This window comes from Cephus cinctus, unplaced genomic scaffold, assembly GCF_000341935.2.
Source record: "Cephus cinctus unplaced genomic scaffold, Ccin1 Ccin1_scaffold0401, whole genome shotgun sequence".
NCBI classification, from domain to species: Eukaryota; Metazoa; Arthropoda; class Insecta; order Hymenoptera; family Cephidae; genus Cephus; species Cephus cinctus.
In genome coordinates, this window is record NW_014333085.1 from 702,907 (window position 1) to 727,750 (window position 24,844).

General features: G+C 37.9%; 4 protein-coding genes and 1 long non-coding RNA gene across 7 annotated transcripts in view; 3 read left to right on the top strand and 2 right to left on the bottom strand.

The window, feature by feature from the left end:
- The first annotated feature begins 1,063 nt into the window (after nucleotides 1-1,063).
- Nucleotides 1,064-7,309, top strand: LOC107267430 (contactin). The gene is made up of 8 exons (XM_015739152.2): nucleotides 1,064-1,204; nucleotides 1,629-2,451; nucleotides 2,529-2,907; nucleotides 2,985-3,087; nucleotides 3,167-3,639; nucleotides 3,719-3,997; nucleotides 4,078-4,527; nucleotides 4,592-7,309. Exons 2-8 carry the CDS (start codon nucleotides 1,645-1,647, stop codon nucleotides 5,776-5,778), a joined length of 3,678 nt encoding a protein of 1,225 aa, XP_015594638.1. The 5' UTR covers nucleotides 1,064-1,204; nucleotides 1,629-1,644; the 3' UTR covers nucleotides 5,779-7,309.
- A 202-nt stretch (nucleotides 7,310-7,511) lies between these two features.
- On the bottom strand, nucleotides 7,512-10,830 carry LOC107267431 (sodium- and chloride-dependent GABA transporter 1). The gene is made up of 8 exons (XM_015739155.2): nucleotides 10,646-10,830; nucleotides 10,273-10,573; nucleotides 10,026-10,209; nucleotides 9,689-9,956; nucleotides 9,242-9,616; nucleotides 8,859-9,161; nucleotides 8,623-8,790; nucleotides 7,512-8,546 (listed from the first exon to the last, which is right to left on the bottom strand). The coding sequence occupies exons 1-8, from the start codon at nucleotides 10,799-10,801 to the stop codon at nucleotides 8,457-8,459; spliced, it is 1,845 nt and encodes a 614-aa protein (XP_015594641.1). The 5' UTR covers nucleotides 10,802-10,830; the 3' UTR covers nucleotides 7,512-8,456.
- Nucleotides 10,762-12,422, top strand: LOC107267433. The gene is made up of 3 exons (XR_003059557.1): nucleotides 10,762-10,902; nucleotides 10,972-11,164; nucleotides 12,290-12,422. It is a non-coding gene; the product is annotated as an uncharacterized LOC107267433 (long non-coding RNA).
- Nucleotides 12,423-13,849: 1,427 nt separating this feature from the next.
- On the top strand, nucleotides 13,850-16,627 carry LOC107267432 (uncharacterized protein KIAA2013 homolog). The gene is made up of 7 exons (XM_015739156.2): nucleotides 13,850-14,394; nucleotides 14,532-15,003; nucleotides 15,071-15,308; nucleotides 15,381-15,619; nucleotides 15,723-15,950; nucleotides 16,031-16,305; nucleotides 16,387-16,627. The coding sequence occupies exons 1-7, from the start codon at nucleotides 14,214-14,216 to the stop codon at nucleotides 16,572-16,574; spliced, it is 1,821 nt and encodes a 606-aa protein (XP_015594642.1). The 5' UTR covers nucleotides 13,850-14,213; the 3' UTR covers nucleotides 16,575-16,627.
- Nucleotides 16,628-22,599: 5,972 nt separating this feature from the next.
- Nucleotides 22,600-24,844, bottom strand: part of LOC107267441 (metabotropic glutamate receptor 7) — a 77,081-nt gene continuing 74,836 nt past the window's right edge. For all 3 annotated transcript variants that reach the window (XM_025084564.1, XM_015739178.2, XM_025084563.1), the window contains exons 16-18: nucleotides 24,536-24,677; nucleotides 24,267-24,451; nucleotides 22,600-24,169 (exon numbers count right to left, since the gene is read on the bottom strand). In XM_025084564.1, the coding sequence (XP_024940332.1) occupies nucleotides 24,008-24,169; nucleotides 24,267-24,451; nucleotides 24,536-24,677 (489 nt within the window). In that variant the 3' untranslated portion in view covers nucleotides 22,600-24,007. The remainder of the gene's footprint in view (nucleotides 24,170-24,266; nucleotides 24,452-24,535; nucleotides 24,678-24,844) is intronic.

Consider the following 24,844-nt stretch of genomic DNA (forward strand, 5'->3'; position numbering starts at 1 on the left):
GAAGGGCAACCCCCGACACCATGGTCTTAAGTCTAGCTGCACTAACCGGATGACTACTCTTATATGACTACTTGAATTAATATGCTCGACCCGACCAAAGGAATAGAACAGGCAAGACAAGCACAATGGAAAGTGAGAGGGAACAGAGTGAAACGAGAAATCAGAAATGAAGGTAGAAATAAAGAAGTCAAAAAGTAGAAAAGTAAGGAATAGAGTTATAAAAGTAGAGAAGAAATGAGGAAAGAGATAAGTGAGAAAGTAAAGAATGAAGGATAAAGAAATAAATATAGAAAAAGAAGAAGGTTGACAATGGATAAGAGAGGTATTTCCGAAAGACCAGTATAGGAGACCGGCTCGAGGAAGAATGAGCTCTCCGAGTCCGGACACTGCTTCGAGCGCTCCCCCCACTCTCCGCCTGCTCACATCCGCCGAATCCTGCTCGACGAATTTGCGCGCACACAATTTTAGGCATCTTCCAGTAATTTCTAAATATGCTTGGCCAGAATTTCCTATTTCTAAGTGTTAATATTTTACTTTATTGATTTAATGAATTGTTTTAATGTTCCAAACACGTCATTTATTAATATTTCAATTTGAACGTAATTTATTTTCGATATTATACAATTTCAATTCACCTTTCATCTACTCTGTATATTTTGCGAGATTTTTATTTAGCCTCAAATTTATATTTTGAGTAAACTTTAAATGTAAATCAAGATCCAATAATATTTAGTAAAAATTGAGGCGCTACACGGGTGTCAAGTTGGCACCGCACTTTTTTAAAAATGTCTTTAAAATGTTTCAAGAATAATAGGCTTTTTCAATAGTTCTTGAGATGTTCTATAGTTCCTGGTCTCGTTCTAAGTGTTGCTTTGGGAACCAGCGGCGAGTAGCGGAGAACCTCTGCCCACCAAGCTATACTTTCGTGTTCACGTTTAGCTCGGCTACGACGGGATATGCTTTGTCGACGGAGGCGATGATCACAAGATCCTACTTCCAGACTCGCCGTTACGATTCAGCGCCGTGCTTTTGGTATCGCCTAAAACCGGAGCGTTGTGCATTTCCCAACTCATCTCTGTGTCTGATATCTATACGGTGCAGTACCCAGTACGGTGTCGTGACACGAATGGAGTTTGTCCGTTGTGTGAGGTTGTGTGTCATTTCTATTTTATTGTAGAAGATAAGGCGATAAGACCTTTAACAGGTATGTAATCGTGAATTAAGATTCGCTGCTAGTTTGGTGTCACGATAAGCACTTTCATTAAGGATGAGAAGGAGAATTCGAGCTTTGATAATTTTGTTTACGGTTCTGCTACGGGATAATGCCACTCCCTGTCCCTTCCCTCGCTGTAATTGTCATTGGAGTACTATGAGTAATAAGAATGTAATTCGTCTGTGAGATCAACTAAAGAATCATTTGATATTGCAAGATGTATATTGGATATTTTTTAGATTTGTTAATTTTATTGTAAATGGAAAACGAACAATTATTTTATTAGTGGCTAGTAGTGATCATGATGCATTTACATCGTGTGTATAAAATTTTATTTTGAATTTTGTAGTTAATTATTAGAAAGTTCTTTAGCGAAGAATGTAAGTGGATTTAAAATATTTTGTCTTTCTTAAAGCATTGCGAAGACCACCATGGCTCGGTTGCCAAGGCTGTTGGGCTACCTGCTGGCATTAATATCAATCAGCTATGCCCAGAATGTTTACTATGGAGAAATGAAATATCAGTGTCCACAGTATTGGATAAGATTTCAAGAGTCCTGCTATCGGTTTATTAAAAGTCCAATAAGGGAGAGAGATGATGCTCGTAGAAACTGTCAAGCCTATCAGAGTGATTTAGTGTCTATTAACTCTCCTGAGGAACATGGTTTTTTACTCTACCAATTACTTTGGCAAGATCCTCAGCATCGTAAATGGTATACCAGTGCAAGATCTCAGAGTGGTTATTGGTCTAATGAAGCAGATGGTTCTCAACTTAACAATATGGAGAATGCATTCTTACCAGAACCTAATGATGGTGTTCTTGGAAGAGATTACTTAGCTTACTCATTCAGTAACAGTCTGAAACGTTGGGGTTTGGAGAGAGTTACAGGCAACGAAAAGCTTCTTTATATTTGTGAAGCGCCAATTACCATTTTACATAATCTGGCTGAAGATGACCGTACTTACCAATATGGTATTGAAATTGATAATCCTCTACGTATACCCAGAGGTCCGTATTTCATAAATCAGCCCAAAAGCAAAGTTTTTGATGTATCCAAGCGAAGAATCAATAATGACGTGGCTCTGAGTTGTCTTGCCGGTGGATATCCAACGCCAACTTATGAGTGGTTTAAAGAAAACTATGTAAAAGATAGATTAGTAGCAGTTAGAATTGATCCATTATCAGACAGTAGATATACTTTAAGTGGTGGCACCTTAATTATCCACAAACCAGAGCAGGTAAAGTTAAAAATCCTTTAAAATTTTATTACCAACCAGAGTTTTCCATTCACACAATAACTTTTTTCTTACTCCAGGGCTCAGATCATGGTTCATATCATTGCAAAGCAAGCAATGAATTCGGTACAATTATATCTGAAAGTGTAGAGCTTTCATTTGGCTATATTATGGAATTTAATTTGAAACGTTCTGCTGAGAGTGGTGATCAAAATTGGGGTAAAGCCGTCTACTGCGATCCACCAAAACATTTTCCTGGAGTAAAATATTATTGGACCCGTGATTACTTCCCTAATTTCGTCGAGGAGGACAAACGTGTGTTTGTATCCTATGACGGTGCGCTATACTTTTCTGCATTGGAAACAATTGACAGAGGAAATTACTCTTGCAATGTACAGAACGTAGCGTCGGATACTGGTCGCAATGGACCATTCTTCTCACTTCATGTAAATGCTCACTGTGAGTAAATTTCATATTAACACCATAGTTATTTAAATATAAAAATATACTACATGATTTTTCTTATCAAAATACAGCATCCTTCCAGCAGCTGAAGTTTCCTAATAACTTTCCAAAAGCATTTCCGGATGCTCCTGTCGCTGGAGAAGAAGTAAGACTGGAATGTATAGCTTTTGGATAGTAAGTGCATTTTTTTTTATTTAGTTACAACTCTGTACTCAGATTTTTAAACTATAGATATTAAATACTTTTTTCACAGTCCTGTACCTTCATACAATTGGACAAGAAAAGGAGCTGCTCTGCCACGGAGTGCCATAACAATGAATTATAACAGAGTACTTATAATTCCACGTGTACAAGTTGAGGATCAGGGAGAATATGTCTGCAGAGTAAATAACGACAGAGTCTCCATTGAAAATTCTGTGGGCTTAACTATACAAGCTGCGCCGAATTTCACTATTCCACTTATCGACAAACACATGGACAATAAAGGAGAGTTAACGTGGACCTGTGAGGCTTTTGGTATTCCCGACGTCTCTTATAGTTGGTTCAGAAATGGCGAAGTGTTAGACATGTTCACGCTTCCGCCGGAAGATAGAGATCGCTATTTTATTCAAGACAACGTATTGACAATAAGAAATCTAGATCCTGAAAGAGATCAGGCTATGTATCAGTGTCGTGCTAGCAATCAATTAAAGGCTAAATATTCTTCAGGGCAATTGCGAGTTTTGTGTAAGTTTGCAGTGCCGAAGCTTATATGCAAAAATTGTTTCGTTAACAAAAAATTATCGTTTTTCTCAATGTTTCACAGCGTTAAAACCGTCATTCAAAAAGCGACCAATGGAATCTGAAACGTATGCAGCCGAGGGTGGAAATGTAACAATAGCCTGTAACCCTGAAGCAGCACCAAAACCAAAGTTCGTATGGAAAAAAGACGGAAATGTAATTGGTGATGGAGGAAGAAGAAAAATTCTAGATACAGGAAGTTTGATAATTAGCCCAGTATCACGAGATGACGAAGGAACGTATGTGTGCACAGCATCAAATCAATACGGGAACGACGAGACTCGTGGCCGATTAATAGTGTTACGTGAGTAAAATAAAAATGATTGATTCCTCGTATCAGAGTTTCAAGATCCAAACAACCAATTAATAAATTTTCTTATACAGGTGGGCCAAGATTTATACAGACCTTACGTCCAAATGTCGTCACAGCTATAATGTACAATCAGACATTGCGATGCCAGGCAGAATCCGATGAGATGTTAGACGTAGCCTATATCTGGACTCATAATGGTATGCGCATTCGCGACAGGGATCTGCGAAATAACCCGCGAATAAAAATCGATGCCGGAGTATTAGACATTATAAACGCAACCTTCGCCGAAGCTGGGGAATACGAGTGTATTATAAAAAGTGCAGTTGGTAGAATATCAAGTAGGACCTTCGTCACCGTGGAAGGTCCTCCTGGACCACCTGGTGGTGTCCAGGTTGTAAATGTTGTTAAAACCTCAGCTACATTACGATGGACTGATGGTTATCATAATGGCAGACCTATAACAATGTACAATATCGGTGCAAGAACAAATTGGAATCATACTTGGTTTAATATAACAGAAAGTAAGTATCTTTTAACAATAAAATCATTCATTTTGTTATACGAATGTTTTTGTTCTCATTTCAGACATTACAGCAATCCCGATAGACAGGTACAATGGCCGAAAAGAAGCGACCATTGAAAACGTCTTGAATCCTTATACAACATATGAATTTCGAGTATCCGCCTTCAATGAATTAGGTTTTGGTTCACCATCACTACCGTCACCTCAGTACAGTACACCTTCTGATAAACCAAGTAAAGCCCCATCGAATATCGGTGGTGGTGGTGGCAAGAGCGGTGACCTTACAGTCGTTTGGGATCCTCTGAAGCCATCCGAACAAAATGGTCCTGGAATTTATTACAAAGTCTTCTGGCGCAGAAAGCGACACGAAACGGAATTCCAATCAGCGGAACTTAAGGAATATGGCAACGTGGGCAAATATGTAGTACAAATACAAGATCGATATTATTACACAGAATACGAGGTCCGAGTTCAGGCTGTGAACGATATTGGTTATGGACCCATTTCTGACACGGTCACCATCTTCAGCGCTGAAAATAAGCCGCAAGTGATTCCACGAAGAGTATACGTTGATAGCTTCAACAGTACAAGCTTGAACGTCAGTTGGACTCCAGTTTCGGAGAGCCGGGAAACGGTTCGCGGCAAACTTATTGGATACAGAATTAAATACTGGAAGGAAAGTAATAATGAGACAAGTGCAGTATATTATTTGTCTCGTACCACAAGACCTTGGTCTCTTGTGGTCGGTCTTCATCCAGATACTTATTATCGCGTTAAGGTAATGGCGTATAATTCAGCTGGTGAAGGACCTGAGAGCGACCATGTCCGGCAGAGGACGTATCGCAAAGCTCCTCAGAAACCGCCATTGTCTGTCAATGTCTATGGAATCAATCCTTCCACTGTGCGTGTCATTTGGCGCTATGTTCAGCCTAGTCTGGAAGAAGAACCACTCCTTGGATATAAAATACGTGTCTGGGAAGTGGATCAGGATATGAGTACTGCTAATGACACTATCATACCTGGTGGTTCTAAACTCCAAGCGGATATAACGAATCTTAGTCCTGGCAAGGCTTATCACTTGCGAGTACTTGCTTTCAGCAATGGCGGTGATGGACGTATGTCTAGTCCTGCTCATACTTTCCAAATGGGTGACATTGACGCGTATCGTAGCAGCTCCAGTAAGAAGATATTAGACGCTGGCTTAGGTATATCTTTAATAATATTGTTACGGCTTCTTTCTTACTCGTAAACTGACGAAATCATCACTGCAGAACATAGACAGTTAGTCACATCGTGGTTACACATTGTCATTTCTTCTACATACTTCTTCGAAGTGCATTACGTAGAGCGAGAAGATATTTACAAATTTTTTAACTAAATTTTATGCTGCCAATTTTAGAAATCATGTCACTTTTTTCACTTTGCTTTGAATCCAGGTCAGTGTGACTACATAGTTAAGGATAAGCCTAAGTGTTCTTACCTTACCGATATCAATAATTGTAGATACAACAAATAACAATAATCTGGTTCATTCGAAAGGAAATATTATTAAGAGACAAGTAGAATTTTATCTAGTAATATATGTATTTTCTACACACACCTTATATATTAATGTATATTTAACAGAGTGATCGAACGCGAAATAACTTAAAATACGTCAATTACATATTGCAACATTCCAAAACAACAAGCATGTCGTCTGACAAATCCTAATTCTAATGCAATATTCTCGCACGTCAGTATGGTAGGTGTGTCGATTAATTTTTTGATTATTATAGATTTATCATATGCAAGAATGCCAAACGTATATCTAATAATACATAAATTTTAAGTACAATATCTTTTACCTTCATACGTTCTGACATACATATATATATGTATAAAGTTTTCTGCACCATTGCCTGTGCTTTTCATATCCTTTTTATTGATCAACAATATTTGCAACTATGGACAATAGATATATGCATTGTATGATAATGTGAATAGAAAAAATACGTATAGCGCAGTTGTATTTTTCATCTAAAAGACCAGGGACTGTGAAATGCCTGAAAATATTAGGAATGTGTAAACATATATAAAGCGAATATTCGTGTTGATCTTGACATTGCGAATTAATAATTTAAAAAAATGACAGTGAGCACTCACTAAGGTATTTTAATCAACAATTTTATTTCTCGGGCTGTATTTTTCGCGTGAGCCAGATAAATTTTTATTTTGACATTCTCTTTGCTCTATATTAATGATAGTAAGCGAATTCATAGATGATGATTTAATTATGTTTACCTAGTTACTTAGTTCTGTGTACTTTCGAATGTAAGTCATATTATTTTTAATTCTCTTAATGCTACTATCACTCGATGACTCCATGTTGTGTAGCATAAATTTCCGTCCATTTGTGCCTGGGTAAATGAGTGGTTGCGATTGGTATAATGTTAACGAGATTATTATTTTTTTATTTCTCTCACAATGCATTCTCGACAGGAATTATATATACATCTGTTGTAAATCATTTTTTTTAATTTGAAAGAATCTCATATTTAGAAATAAACGTTGTGAACATTCATTTATCATATCGCACCATTACCCTGGTATCGTACACTTAGCTCGATATAAAAGAATTTGCGTTATACAATATAACAAATTTATATATTTTAAGTATTTTTTTTACAAATTCCAACTTTTCTCTTTTATCAATATAAGGAGATCGATTTTTATTGCTTATATTCTTGTAACTGAAATCAAATACAAAAATAAAATATACAATAAATTTTCTACGACAATCTAAACGCATTTATTTGCTTCTCCCTGTTGAAGTTACGTATAAAAGGATTCATTAAGAGCTATAATTATCTTGTCAATAATTACTGTTTATTTGATAACGCTAACAGATACATATGTAGGTGTGTTCTATGGATAAACAATAGCACATTGAAATACATGGAGATAAAATACAAAATGTAACAAATAAAGAAGATACAAATATTTAAATGCCTAAATAAATATATTTATAATAAATTTAAATTGTAACTGTTATAATGTATGTATATATTTATATATTAACATAAATATGCAATAGATATGTTTAACGATAATTAATAACAATGCGTATAAATAATCTGTCGTGTGACTGAAATCGACACAACAAAAATATATAATGAAGAACGAAAATGCATGACATTAACTAGAACGGTTACACCTTCGTTATGACATTTATATTACATTAATAATTAGGGTTCCCTCAAATTTGTATACCTATGGAAACACATTGCAGTCCCCCTCCAGAGCCGCAGTGTTTTTTTTCTCGATAAGATACATTCGATTAACATTACCAATCTCTGACGAATACGTTATTATAATGCGCACGCGCGACAGTCTACTATACTTATCGTTAATCTAATCCGAACTAATTAAAAGATTAACCACGATTAACGGATCACTAATTAAAATACAGACTAAAACAATTCCTTCGATCTCGCTAATTATACTTGCGGCTAATCACTGAACACCTTGACACCTAGTGTATTCTATACTAGTCTTTACTAAGGCTAGTAAGTATTCGCATAAAGTCGGGTCGCTTGGCTATTGATAACGCGGAAAAAGAATAATGATTAATTTATTACTCTCATTAATATAGTAACTGACGAGAATTTATTCATTTTTTGGATACCGTTAAATTTCAGCTTTATGGAATTATTAACGATACTACAGTACTGTTAATTTCTTGTAGCGATATATCTAATATTATAAATCTTAATTGACGACCCGGCCAGGTGCGCTACGTCGAGATCTCGCCAATGAATCATAGAAGAATTCTGGAGGAATTCTGTTAGCAATGCGTAGCGAGAAGAACGACAAAGCGGTACCAGTGTGATAATATTTTTAAAAAATCATAATGTGAGCGATAATTTGTTCTTTTAATGGTGACGGTTAGAGGGATACTAATTCGACTGCCGGTTGTCCCATTTTTGCCCGCAAACTTGCCACGTCGTCGTCTATTCGAATCAAGAGCTTGTATTTCTGGAATAAAAGACAGCAATTTGTTGACATGAAAGATCGATGAAAATATTATTAAATTTTTCTAAAACTTATTTACCGTGGCTCTGTCTCCTGGTGTAGTGATCCAAGCATATAACATGTACCCTGGTATACAGAGCATAGAAGATAATGCTGTGAACCAACCTAATACATGAGACCACCATGGGTATTCATAATCCAGGTACTTTACTGGCGTCCATTGAACCAGATTAAAAATGAATACACCCTGTATTGAAAAATGTGATGTATTAAAAAAGGTTTGATATATTACTTATTATAAATTAATTGACTTACGATGCAGATCATGGGTGTTGTTACTGTCCAACAAAATTTCCACCACATCAGTGGATAATATCCGATCATATCGCGAAGAGCATCGTAAAATCGATTGACGCCAAAGGCCCAGCTTATGGAGACGCACTCGAAGAAGATGAGGAAGAGAAGACAAAAACCGGATACTGCGTACGAGTCGAGAATCTGAAAGACGTACATCCCACCCTGGGAGATGCAGGACAATCCAATTAGGTAAGACAAGGCGCAGACTATGGCGATGAAGACTTCCTTGCGACGACGCAGCAGATGAGGCCATTCGTCAACCTGGTTGTTCATTAATTTTAGTTAGACGATTAATTATATTCAGGGTTATTTTAGAGCTTGTTATTCTTCAGATATATCACCATGGCTGTTATGAATCCTTCCATTGTGCAAAATTGCGAATCCAAACCAATCAACAGTAACATGAAGAAGAATAGACATGACCATAATGGCGCGCCTGGGAGCTGCAACACTGCTGACGGGTACGCGAGGAAAGCCAATCCTGGACCAGACGCCGCGACCTCCGCCACCGGCTTCTGTTGTTCGTGAGCCATGAAACCCACCACTGAGAATATCACGAATCCTGCGAACATACTCGTGGATGAATTCACGGAGCAAACAATTAATGCATCTTTGTAGACGTTGTTTGTGAACTTGTTGTAACTTCCAAGTGCCACAAGAGTACCCAGACCTAAACCGTATGAGAAGAAAATCTGTGTAACAGCATCTATCCAGACCTGAGGAAAAAATATATATAATTACTGTAAAATATTAAAATTTAACAATTTTCAAATGCCTCTGTTACCAACCTCCGATTCACGAAGTTTCGATAAATTTGGACTTATGTAGAATCGAATTCCTTCCATGGCGCCAGGAAGTGTGATACCACGGATCAACAAGATTGTTAAGAGAACGTATGGGAATAAGGATGTGAAATATACAACTTTGCCAGTCCATTTGACGCCCTTCCAGATACAAAAGTAACAAAGTATCCATACTAGAAGTAAAGTACCAGCCAATTCCCATCTGATACTACCGACGTGTTCAACGCCAGGACTAATTTGCAGAGCCCTTCGTCTGTAGAACGGTTAGAAAACATTATTAAAAAATCAAATTCATTAAAATTATATATCAAAATACACATACTCCCAAAATTCCTTGACCGGATCCGTGATATCAGACGCTGAGACGTTCAAATGATTCAACGAACATATCTTAACAAGGTTATGTCCCTTGGTTTGCTGCTCCCAACAATTTAACGAGCTCCTGTCATAAGGATTTACGCAGTTCCCAGTATTCCAGTAATTGTTACAAGTCCTCCAGGGTACGTCTAAATTTATACACAACCTTAAATATCGGCTTTGCGCAGAGTATTAACTTTTAAGATACAGACCACTGCGCATTGACATGAAGAAGTAGAATATAGCCCATGCCAGAATGACAATATAATAAACATTCATCCAGCAGGACATGACAGCAGCTGCGTAACCGATGCCTTTGAAGAGAGGTGCTATTTTGAAGACTCCAAGTCCTCCGATTGTTAACATTTGACCAAGTGCCAATTCCATGAAGAACATAGGTATCCCAGCGAGAATGAGGGTTAGGAAGTACGGAATGAGAAATGCCCCGCCACCATTTTTATAACAGAGATAAGGAAACCGCCAGACGTTACCAAGTCCAATGGCAAGACCCACCTAGAATATTTATCACATCTCTAATTTATATTGATCTATTAGAGGACAGTAAAGATCTGGTTTTTTTTTTACCACACTGAGGATGAAGTCTAGCTTGGTACTCCATGTGCCGCGTTCAGGAAGTGGCTTGACTTTCGGCGTAGAGGAGCACGCCAGATTGAGGGACGCCCTGGCGTCGTCAGTGTTTTCGGAATCCGCCAGTTCCGGGTCCCTCAGTGTCTCTGTCATCTTAAGAAATGCTCAACCGATCTTTTACGTCGCCGATTGAAATTTTTCTTTTAATTCCTGACGTTCTCTGATATCCTGCAGGATGCCTCTCAGCCAGCAAGGTATCGTAGATGCATAACAGTGCGCCTGAGATCACAATAGTTTTATGCATAATAATAACTTTTTTCCAGTAGTCGCAGTTCCGAAAGATTTATCTCGAAATAGTCAAAGTCACTGAGTAATTATCGCCATCGTCGAACGGAAGTGCCTTCAAGAACCGGACGCCAGGAAGCGATCTTTCTCGCAAAGAGAAAATCTCCGGAAACCGTTTAGTCGATCCAGTGTCAAATTGTGCTCGAAATATGTAGGAAGATAGGGCTGACAGTGAGTACCGATCTTCTCCATACCGAAGTCTTAAACTGACTGACCCCTATTACGTTCTCTTCCGTACTTTCATTGAATAATAGCTCAGGCACCACTTTGTATCTTAATCTTTGCATGCAACTATTAACTCGGGTCCTTATAATGCCGTTCGAATAGTCAAATCATTCGTTCATTTTGTGCGATGAACTGTGTGAAATTCTAATGAAAATTTACAGCTAAAATTGAACAATTTTTAGGATTCCGTAAAGGAATGAAAATTTTCATAGAGTCAGTAGCTAAGAAGGGGTCCAACACCAGGAGCGTTAAATATGCATGTCCGGCAGGGGTCCATGTAATAAATATCAGTACCCTCCCCCTCCTTGCTCTTTTACCGCCCTTTGCCCTTCTCTCTCCTCTTCCATGGTACTGTCCCTCCCCCGCACCCGTTCGTCTATTGGCTCCCTCTTCCTCTTCCACGCTCATAAAAAACAGCTATATTCTAATTAGCCGATTATGTACTCACGCGTGTGTACAACAGTCTGATTTGACTCATATATTTTTGCCTGATACAGCTTTCGATTTCGTTTTCAATTCCGTTTTAGATTCATTCCCGGATATTTCCTCAAGTAGAGGACTTCCGGTACCAGGAAGATATTGCATAGCGACAACGATAGCGCCACGACTTAATAATTTCGTTAAAATTTATCGTTTTATAGACTCGAGGAATCCTTGACTTTTTAAAAAATTTTGATTAATTTTTTTAATTAACTAAACATACTCTATACCATATACAAACCTTTCTGGCTGATTCTCTTGGGATCCGTACAAATAATTCCACACAATCACTGAGTAAAGAGATAAGGCAGCTCCTTCAGTGTCCACCAGTCTGTACACCTGGTGCACGCGTCTTTTGAATATTCCCGAGAATTGATCGAGTACGAGGGATACCGGGAGTACAGGTAGAACCAGAATGTAAAAGCCGGAAGTACGATCGTTACCGGGACAGCACGCACTATAGTTCTTCAGCGAGGTCTAAGGTGGTTGGTATTGCTAATTTCAAAGTGAAATCCCAATGAACGTTCGCGGATTGTTTTACAAGTATTTTTTTCCGCTTTATCGTATCGGCTGGGTTTGCTTTCTCTTAAGAGTCCAGATGTAAAATGGAAAAATGGATGATGAATCGGAGGAAAAAACGTGCGAGCTGTCGTGCAGCCCGCGAGGAACTGAGATCGGCACTCTGGGACATCCCATCCTGGACCTTCTGATGATCTGTATAGAGGATACCCCCTTTTCTCCCGGCCTCTGACAACCATCGCCAATTGCACCCTTGCTACTACGTCCATGCATAATGCGGCATAGCGGCACACGAGCATGACGAAGATGATGCTATGACACTGGTGGGGAAGAGAGCCCCCCCCAAGATCACAACAGTATATCATCATCAAGTTGACATCACTGCGAAGCCCTGCACCTAGTCATTCCCAATGGCGACAACTCCGTAGCCCGCACTCTCTTATTCGCAATCCGCTCTCGCTACGCTATTTATAACGGTAGACGCGTTTCCGCAGTTTCCTCATCCTGGGGTGTGGTGTCGATTGGTCCATCAGAGTAGCTCTTTGCTTTAGGAAGACGCTAGGAGGGTCAGAGAACTATAAGAATTAGTTTTCAAAGGCTGGGCTTCTGTGGCCGTGGAAATTATTGAGTTTACAAGTGAATCTTTATATAATCATTTTACTTGAAATGAGATCAATTTAAAATGTTCTTATATAGAATTATTACAATTCATCTTACAATTTGCTCTAGTCAGTTTTATGAATCTTTTGGGGCACAGTCTCATTGTGTCTTTTTTTTTATTCTGCTGTAATTTGTCGTTATCTTCTTCTCAGCGGATTCTGAGATTTTTATGAAACGAGATGGCAATAAAGTAGGTGAGCAAGACTAGGAAGCTGATATATCCGGAGGGTTCACGTGACACCGATCTGACCCCGCATCCGTTCTGGGTACACTCTATCGTATAGAATACAAGGGGCTGGGGCAAGCGGTCGTAAGCGGGACTCGTGTAGGTAAAATCTATGATAATATCAAGTGATACCATTTTTATCATTAGTTCAAATATGAGTCAAGGAAGAAAAATATTTTCAATAATAACATATAAGACTGCTTTTTTAATTAGTGACATTCACTTTGATTCTTACATTAAATTTCTACAAAAACATATACAATTACTCTTTGGTTCTCTAGACGGATCTGTAAGCTCCGGGTACGAAGTTTAATTGCATTTTGATTTAATTTCCTAATCCATCTCTTATCTTTATTGACGAGCAAAAGAATCGGTGCCAATGTGGCTTTTCTCTGTCACCGTTCGTGCTTGACGAGTACTCGCATGGAAACGATAGCTACGGAGAGGGGAACATCCCAAATGACAAGAGGATGTACGGGAAGTGGCGCGGGAACCCTGATAAACCATCACCTTGCAATTAGAAATCTGTCGGGAAGATTTAACCGCGATCTCCAAATTGGAGAGATGATTATGTTGAAACAAAGCGTACAATACTAATTACATGAAGATTATAATACGTAGATTTTATATTTACAAACATAACAGATGAAGCAAAAATATTTTTATATACCTATAATAATGTAAAATTTATGCAGTTTATCTAATGGGTATTCCATTATGTACTCATAGCTTGATCATTTCATTTCAAACCTTATCTTTTTTATTTATCAATACTTATTGTTAAATTTAAATGTCGATATCGAGTATCACACGCGAGTTCCGCTTGTAATAAAATGTCGTTTAGATATGATAGAGTATAGTAGCCGGTGATTGTTTACAGTTCATGTATGAAGTTATATTGTTAAATATTGAATCTCTTATTTTGTGGTTCAGTATTAATTTATTAATCTGAAGAAACATCACCATTGTGAAGCTTGTGACGTTTGGTCAGGTGTTTTGCTGAAATTATGAATGAATTAGTCTGACTAGAGGTTATGTGCACTGTCAGCTATAGGAAACGCCCAAAGTGTCAAAATATATTTAATCCTGTAGAGGATTATCGCTGCAGTAATGAGAGGTGGTGGTATGTTCGATGCCCATGAGTTTGGCAAACGGATACGAAGGTTTCTAGATGGCAATTATTCATACCGTAAGCTCCTTCTGATCATTGTCATATGTGGAGGTGCCCTACTCTATCTCGGTCCATCCTTTGCTCAGTGGCTCTTCTCCAGCAGTAGAGAACCCATTGAAGGTAAGCCAATCAGATTATAAACGTTTCATACAATCTTTTGTCCCAGGATATTTTGCATAACATGTGCAGCTATGATATTCGGTGCTTTCTGAAATCTTATATTTGTACGACCTATCTTATTTCTCTTGTCCCTTTAGTTTTTGAAGATCATTGTATTAACGAAAGGCTTGCAAGTTTTTACTTTGATGCTGCGGAATATAATGCAAATATCTTGCACAATCCTCCGTTAGAAGAAGAGCATCATTACTTACCATATATTGGTAATGGGGTATATGGAGTACCTATATCCTCAGAAGGCTGGTTGTACATTAAGCATGGACGCACTTTATCTTTGGCTTTGCACTGGGAACCACTAATTTCTCATGTTATATCTAAAGGGACTTCTTATCGTGAAGCTACTGTGACTCATTTTACAACAGGAATAGTATATAAGTATCAGTGCCTTAGAGATGGATACTATGTAGACTTTCAATATTATGCTCATAGATCCTTTGATGGAATATTAGTACAGGATATTAAAGTAGCCAATCCATCTGCTTTATCTAAGGAAGTGCCCTTGACAGCTCAAACCTCTATGCACTGGAAAGACTCTCATACTGAATCCATTGAGTAAGTAATTTAGACGAAAATGTACCATCTTTATATCACAGAAAATGTCAGCATTACCTCTTTACAGTATTCAGGTAGATGGTATACGTCAGGAATACAGTCTTACGTCAGGCTACGTATCCCTGCCTGAGTCAGACAAAGTCATAGTCGTTTCAATAGTATACAAAGTACCACCAAAGTCAGTACAAGTAAAATCAAGAAGTTCGACAAAGCTTCAATTTCTAACAAGTATCAAATACAGTAACCCAGTCTCAAATGAACACTACCAGGTTGAACGAGAGTCAACTAAGAAGCAAGCTATTGATGTAAGTCAAGAAGTGACAATCAGGCTGCATCACAGATTTTATTTTTACGTACTGCATTCTTATTTTATTTAGATGATGAAGAAGGCATTGATACGTCAGCAACGGGGTTTGAGGGATGAACACGTCAATACGTGGCAGCATTACTGGCGTACAGGTCTTAGAATCAGTGATTCTAAGGCAAAGGATGCGATTAACGGACACAAGATAAATTCCACAATGTACTATGTATTGTCTCAAGTACCTCGTGGTACTCCAGCCGTGGAGAAAATCGTCGCTAACAATGAGGGTTGTTATCGAGGTCATCACACCTTGTATGTTTTATTAACGAATTACACAATTATTAGTGCATGCACGTAATAAAAATAATAGAACATAGTCTTAGAATCTAATACAGATATTAGTCTTCCTCATTAGAGACGCTCCACGTTTATGGAAAGATACATCATCCATTAGCAATGTCAATGAGATAGTACTAGCATGGCTGATAACACTGGAGAAACAGGGTTGTCATCATTTGATAACCGGTGGTCCATCCGCAGTACAGCAAGCCATTGTTCTGAGTCTTGGTGGTTTGCGATTTAGCAATCAACACCTGGAATTTAATATCGATCCTCAATATTTACACCGCGATTATTTATTCAGGTGAGATAATCATTCTCGTGGGAATTGGAATCTGAATTTTTAGAAATTATTGCTTTCTGACATATATTAATTAATTGCAGACGAATAAGCTATGGCAACGTAACTCATGTTAATATATCCGTTGTGGTTGGCGATGATAATCGTGCTGTTCTTGGAGTTGCTCTGGATCGTAGCGACAGCATCTACTTTGGTTGTGATGCTGGCTGTTTAGATGCTCCAGTACCTTTAACTCAGTCTTATACCAATTTTCCCGTGAAACTTACCACTCCGCTCACTGCAATACTTTATATTACATCTGATCATCAGCACATGCAAGATCTTCGAAATGCATTACATGTGCATGCAGTTGACGAAGGTGAATTTTATTCAATGGATTATAAATATCGCTTTTAATTATATTGCAAGGTCTGTGAGACAATATTATATATTGTTTTAGCTCCTGCTCACGATCATCATGTTATAGCTTTGCACAAACATGGTCATCAGCTTGGCGGTCTGCCAACCTTCTTCTGGGTCAGCATATGTTTCCTAATTATAGTCTTTCACTTATTCCTTTGTAAATTGGTTTTATCTGAATATAGCGATCATCAGGATCGTCACCGTCTACGATATAGTAAACCATGATTATTGTATATAATCACCTTGTTATTGGAATAAATATATTTTTATAAAAGGAACGAGTGTTTTATACTTCATTCATTTCATACAATGTATTTCTAATATTGTGTAATTACACGAGTTTTTGGGTCTAGAAGGAAATAACGATGACCAGGAAAAGGATTGCTATGAAAAGATTCAAAATTTTCTTGACAACATTTATTATAGAATATATTAAACATGTAATAAATATAATATGGTATAATTCAAAACATTTGACTATAGGATAATGCCGATCGACAATTGCGTTAAAATCTAATGCAACTAATTGTCTATCACCAGTATGACTTCAAAGAAATTAATTCAATGGAATGTCTCGATAAATAATTATGAATGATGAATTCAGTTTTGAAATATTTGTAGCTAGACTTATTTTTTTTCTTCATATTTTTATTCAATGTAAGATCAGTATCTCAATGTCTTGAGCCATAACGTGCTTATCAATCTGTTTATCTTTTTGTCATTAAAAAGTCATTTTACTTTAGTACCGTTTATCAGGCAACGAGTGCAAATACAATTTCTGTCCAGGAATATTTATTACGAAGGATATTTACTGAATTGCATTTTGCAGATTTCGCAAACGCAGGAATAGGTAATCCCTGATTATACAATCAAAGCGATACACCCTCCATATCACGGTACCGGCAAGATAAATCCTTGTTTACCTGTTATCATGCTTATTTTTTTTTAATGAAGGGTACATCGTAACAGGATGTATTTATATATTTCTTTTAAGTGGAACTTCCGTGTCATTATTCTTGGACATACACTTGCTCGCAGTACATTGCCCAAGGCTTGTGAATTAATTGACTGAAGAGTTTTTGTATGACTAGTTTTGTTGCATTTTTATCTATTTATGTAATTAACGTAACATACTGTGTCTATACCCCTTCTGAATATATTATTTACGTGTTATGACTCCTTTATATTTTATGCAAATTGTACAATGTTTTTCAAATCAATGGCTTTACCTATGGTTTTGGGAATTTTCGTATGCATTTCTTTTATACGATTTGAAATCGTATATAAATACAAAGAAAACATATATATATATATATATACGTATAATAGTGGAGTGTGACAATAATGAGCGAACCAATCATTATTTTCTTCCTTTCAAACAATCGTTCGACAATTTACTTCGTTTCTAAAATTCCAAGTCTCTAGATCCCATCACGGAATTTTTATGGTACTTAACTAAATGTCCAACAATTTCTACATTTCGAATAATCGATATCTCGTTTATTCGATTGAATGTTTACTACTTCTAATTATTTACATGTAAAATTTGATATCTACTATCGTGAACGATGTGTATAATCAGAGATTCTAGAATGACGAATCCAAATTAATAATACGTTATTTCATTATATTTAAAAATTAAAATCCAGACTTCCCCCGGAAGTCGCTCTAGGCGCTGCATCATCGGTATAAATTGAACGCACGCGTCAATAATATTAATCGATAAAATCAACAATTAAAAATCTATAAAGCATCGTACCTGTCTGTAGTGTATGAATACATTATTAAAAACCTATTAAATTAATCATCTTACAATACAATATAATTATAATGTAATCTAAGTTCGCGCAATTTTCACTGAGAGGATCGAGCGAGCGTATCGTAGCTTTCAGAAAAATACGATTTTCAATGACTTAAAATCAGTCGTTATTAAAAGTATAGGGAATACGATTAGACAGTGATTACGAATGAAATATTGAATTAAAACATAAGATGGAATATATCGATTATTACGGAAAGCACGAAATGGCTCGCCGAGCGTAATAATTGTGAGTCCCCTCGACTTTTTTTTCATTATCGACTTCTCTGTCTCGTCTTATGTACAAAAATTATTCACCTTCGTTTTATGATATTTATACAGTTATCACTTTCCACCGCTCGCCCCCATTTTCTGCTGACATTTTATTTCATTCCACAAGTTTAGCAGGTTATTTAGTCGAGCCATTGCAAAGGATGAGGATCGTTATATTTCGTAATCTAATAAGTATTTGTTCAGCGCTCGATTAATTTTAGAGTCCTCAATTAGTATCTCGTCCGTCCCTATTTACTGTATATGTATATATAGTTATAGTATCTCTTATTAGATGTTATGTCATATATGTTACAACAGTTTAATGGCTAATTGTTATAGCGTTTTACGGAGTAACAACGTATAGCATTCGTGCTACCGTATGTAGTATTATATTTGTTACGTTTATGTAACTTAAGTTTAACGCTAGATGAACGTACTTCATTCACGGCAGCATCTGTTCTATAAAATGTATGGCAGAGTAATTTTAACTGCAGACGTCAAAACGCGATGGGCGAGACGTTTCTTTTCCCTCTTCACATTATTACAGAAAATTAAATGATCGTACAGTCACTTTCTTTAAATTTTTTACACTTTTTTTTTTTGGTTAAATCGGGTTATTGAGATTAGGAGCGTCTGAGTGGATTTTTAGTATATAAATATTCATTTTGATTGTTAGTTCATCGACTGTGAATAAAAGTCTCATTGTAGTATTTTTGTAAAACAAAGTAAAATCCTTCAGTTGAATTTCTAACAAAATACTAGATTTTTAGGGTTTAAAATTTTTTGTTTTTAGTCCGTTTAAAGGAGAAATAAAAAATATCATAAATTAGGTATCAGTGTGATTTGTTATTACTTGATTGTAATGTTAAATGGTTCTTTCATGGGTTACTTCTTGATTCATAATATTCTGTAAAATTCATGACCACGCACTTATGCTTGTATTTTCATTAAAAACCAAACTGAATCTGAAAAGTGCTCAGTCTCCAATTTTTCTAATAAACTTTGAACTTGCAATATAAATATATAAATTCATCAAATCACTCTATGACAGAAGATTGCTTAATAACTGGTTATTTCTTTTAAATAGAAAAAATCAAAATTCACTAATTAATCCTCATTACGGAGGAGTACAGCTATTCATATGAAATTTCACCCAAGAGTCTTTCGCAACTTTATACAATAAGAATATCAATCGTTTCTCTTATGTTTAATTTGAGTAATGAAAAAATCTCAAATGTGCATGCACACTGGCTTCTACGATACTGAAGACATTACCTCATTTCATATAATTTAATACATTCCAGCTTCATTCGCAACACTGGTATCTAAGCTTTCTTTGTACATAAAGCAGTTTCCCTACAAGATTTCTCCACAATGTAATTAAATTGAGTCATAGTTGGTAAGAGATACGTTGTCTTATATCCTCTTAGCATTTAATTATGTACACTCGCTTAGAGCTTAAGGGAGCAACTTTCTTAAAATTCCACAGGCTCCAGATCTAATGTAATTTCTTAAAATGCTAAGACTCTAAGACTACATCACTGTACAAATTGCAGAATATGCGCAACAGACACAGAAGTGCACTAAGGGTAACCTACGCCATTTTTATTTAATTATTATTACGGAAACAGTAGACAAAGAGCACGGTCAAATATCAGATAATCTTCGACTGTACTCCTACTGGATCGCAGGGGAGATTTATCTTCCGTTCGGCGAAATCGATCTGCGATTCGAGAACTAATGCAAACAAGATTTTAATATCTGGTCCGAGAAGCAGCATCATTTTTCGTTGCGTTGCGGACGCGATTATTACAATTATTTTGTTTTACATATTAGGAAAAAAACACATCAACTTCGTTTTCAATGTCTTTCACGTATGAATATCGTCTTAATACTAAATATACTGGGGATTCGAGGTATTCTGACAATGTATGTACATCGGTCAATAATGTTTTGGAATGGCTTATTTGTCCTAAAAAATAACCTGGAAATGTAAGTCCAATTGTTTATTTATGGAATAGTTCGAATTCACGGTATAGATTTTTTTTCATGTGAATCATGGGGAATGTCAAATTGATTATACCAATTATGCTTTCCGGTAGGTCTCAACGGTAGAGATTCACTTAAACGAAACTGTCGTCGTAATGTTTGATTAAATGATAACGTGGGTCGTATTGAACACGGTAATCGATAAAACAGTAAGTACATATTTATAGGTTAATTTTGGAAATCGTTCCCTGGTCGTTCCGTAAAGATTTAACGAGCACAGGAAATACAGTTTACGCAATAAAAAAACCATGAAAGCTCGTAAAAAGTCTGCAGTTGGTGCAAAAAAAAGGATGAACGTGCCTTAAATTCGTCAGAACATTATTAACTTACTCCATATGTTTTTTCGCTTGTATCGTTTTAGACACAATATACGTAACGTGTCATTATTATTATTACACGTTTTTTTTTTCAATTTTCATTTTAAATGTCCTTTGCGTTTCTATCTATAAGTCTGTCGCCGAGAACCTCTATTGGGTTTTCCCTTATCTAGCAATTCTTATCGTGCCGCAAGTTGAATTACATGTTCATTATTAGATTTTTTTTTTTAAATAAAATCAGAGAACATTAAAGTGTGAGTAAGAAATTACAGCGAATGAAATTCCTATACATTTATACAGCACGCCTCGTATTTATGATATAACGATTTAAGCTATTGTCGTAATGAGCGACAAATTACATTTTTTTTTCTTGTTATTAAGGTGTCACGGTATATATGGATTTGAGTGGAAATGGAGTAAGATATAAAGAATAAAGAAAAGACATAAACGAAATTGATGATATTTATGAATTTTTTTTTTTTTCATCCTAGGACTAAGTATGGACTGAGTTTCTTGAATATTTAATTTATGCCCGGATTACCGAGACACCTGGTATAAACTATATTGCACTATAACTATAACTAGCTATTGATATATTTTGTAACGTATCTTTCCTTAACTCGATACCGATAACGAAAAATCCGAGAGCGAATTATTTTCGAGAACCAACCTACGTTACTTTCGGTCGTCCACCCTTCGCTCATGCAGCCGCAAACCAGGCAGGCGCCAGCCAATTCTTTTTTCACCGGGAACTGACGAGCCGGTATGAACTGGGAGTTGGGGTGGAACAGGCCCAACTCCACCAAAACGAGAGCTCTGACGGAACCTATCAGAAGAGACGATAACTTAAAGGATTCTGTAGATTTTTGTGGACGCGTAAAATCGAGAAACGCAACCGTAGGTGCTGATCTTTGGGGGCGCGTAAAATCGACGGTTACGGAAATGCACGGCCGTTCAGGCTGCTAGGTTGAGCTAGAGAGGGTCGGAGTGAGAATCAGGCGAACAGTGCGCGATACAGAGAGCAACGGATCGAGAACGTAACAGAACAAATCTGAACCGTCAAACTGAAATTCCTTCACCAATTAATAAATTCGGAGTGCTCACCGGAGCTGGTGCAGCTAATCCATGAAGGCCGAGAACTGCATCCAGAGGACACTCGAATGGGCACTGCACTGCACTTCCGGAACACTCACAGGAAATCCATAGAATTTCCTGGATATCGCGAGAGCAACGCGAGAACTTTCTGTACCGTAGCGAAACACAGCTAGAAAAACTATGAACAGATAGCCCGGGAGCGCGAGGCAGCTCGTGATACCTCGGTCGGTGTCCCGAGACAGACAATTTTGAAAAAATAGCCAAATTCGAGAACTAATCATTCTGATCATCTGATTGGTCGAGATCCTTATAGCCGGTAAATTTTCCATCTCCCTCGAGTCGTCTCTTTAAACCTAATCGAAAGCGTTCCTTAGCGGATCGGTACGTAACACCTGTGGAGATCCTCCAAGGCCGCTTCCCCAGGGCATCGGGCGACAGCTGGGCACCACATCCTTAACTCGGGTCAGGGGGTTCCTCCCCTGCCCTTAACCGTGTCAAAACTATAGCTCCGGCCGCTCTACAGCCCTTTGCCCATCTCTAGTGGGGCGCCGGTATCTCAGCCGGGCTTCTGTCGGTCGGTGAAGACGTCTCCGTCGGGTCCTCGCCTCTGCCGGGCAACTCGGTACGTCGAGACTATCTCCCCACGGCAGATTCCAGCACCTCGACCTCAACTAAACAATACGAAATCTTCCGAGAGCATTGGCCTAACTATAAGTAGCTACTGAGCAGGGTGGCGACCCGAAAGGGAACCAGAAAGCGAGAACGTTATCGGTATCGGTAGCCGGAGTCGCCTTGTGACCGTAAATCGAAAAATCACGTCACAATTTATATACAAACAACTGTACAAAATTGCAGTCTGTGTGCATTGTTCGGACGAACGAGCACGTTGGGAAATCGGGTCAGCGAAGTAAGTCAATCTATTCCATCCTTACTTGTTGGCACAGTCAACATTTTTAACATGGTTGTAATACCCATAACCCAAAAGTTCAACCTTAAGACTACTTGGTAAGCAGAACTTGATGACCCAGACGATGACTCGATTCCCTTAAATTAACCCTAATTTATATTTCCACTGGGGAAATAAATTTACTTAGTCGAGTTTTCATTGGCAATAAGTGGTTATTTAACCAACAGTGAGTATCATCGAGCATTTCAAACGTCGTCACTAAGAATCCTTCATTTTGGAATTGTTACACACATTTTTCATGGGGAATTGTGCTTCTTATGTTTGGAAGTCATTATTGTCATTGTCAACCTTCATGTATTCACTGATCATATTATGCGTTTCATTATCACTGTTAAATATGACAATTATTTGAGCGTGATTCGTAATATATTATCATTTTTGGCTAAGGTCCAACTTTACTTGTTGTCACTATACTCGTTACGCCATTTTTTTTCTTGAATCTTTCGGCCATCCCTTTTTTTTTTACCGGTTTCCTATGAAACGCTGGCTGTACGCCAGCCGGATAAGATTTACAACTGTCTGTGCGCGATTTAATCTTCGGAATTCCTAGCGGGACTTTTGTAAAGCTCGATATGTTTCGCTTTTGTTCCTGGACGCGAGGACGTACGAATCCAAGAAATACAATCGCGAAAATGACGCATGGAAGACTGACATTAACGTTGACAAATCATTTTTGCTTTTACGATATTCACGTCGTTCGTTATCTTTTTTGTTTTTCCTTTTTCTTCATCCTATCTAGCCTAACCTCGTATTTTCGAGTATCTTTGGTTTATCAAGACTAGAGGTTAGATTGGGTTACCTTCTATATGTCACTACTCTTGAGTCACTCTCGTACCTACTTGAAACTTACTCCCGATATTAATAAGTTCTAAACGCATGGTAATATTGCCATCGATTAGACGACCAGATTCGCCTTATAATTAATCTATCAATAATGTCTCTTAAGAATGTAGGAGAAGATGAGATTTCTCAGGATCAATAGCATTAACACCAACGCCATCCGGCTGTCTTCTTGAGATTTTCGTGGAGGAACCGTTCCTATGATTGCTCGCAATTATTTTTCATCTCCAGTCAAATAATCTGACCTAACGAGAACACGATCACAATATCACTCTCTAAAAGAGTCCTGAATTCAGGATCTTCATCGTAGAAGTTCTATTCACTGGGACGACGAGGACTTCTCCGAGAACGTCGACGATGCGCTCGACACTTGATGCGTCCGATCCTCCCTGGGACGATCAAGATTACGTGACCTGGCCGCTACCTTCTCGGAGATGCTGCGTATTATCTCCATGTGAACGTTTTCCATCGAGTCCGACGACTTTGGACGAGACCCCAAGAAGGAATATATTAGTTGAACAATCTTCAAATATCCACACTCTTTACAGTCTGAATATTTATCTAGGTAAGTGGTTCACCTGAATTGAATCTGTGCAGGAATCTTCGTTAGGCGGGCTTTGGCCATTCGACCTGGTGCGAATAGGCGGGCTTGGTGTGTCCGTGAGCTCGGGGAGCTCCTGAACCGTGGACAGGTTGCATTCGTCGGTACCATACACCTCCATCTCGGTCGTATGCATCTTCTCGTGTTCGTCCGGACGATGCTCTGGACAGGGAGGGAGGTGTATGAGAGCGACCTAGCTAACAGATGTCTCCTCGACGGAGGGGCTGGCGAGGACCTGGGGCTCACCGTTCGCATGCTTTGAGTCCGACCTCCCCATACGCGTGGGGCTGCTCCTTGATCCCGATGTGACACTCTGCATCGTTTGACTCCTTGCACCAGAGAATCTCATACTGTACACGGGTCGATTGCCACTTTGTGCACCAGGAGTCTATACATCAGAATATATATATATATATATCCTCCGTTTCATATAAATCTTAGATAAACATTTCACACGAGCGTCCAGGAAACTTCCACACGTGCCTCTCGAATTTTATTATACCTGGCTGATGATCCTGACCTGGCACAGGGGTCGATAATTCACTTTATACGGTG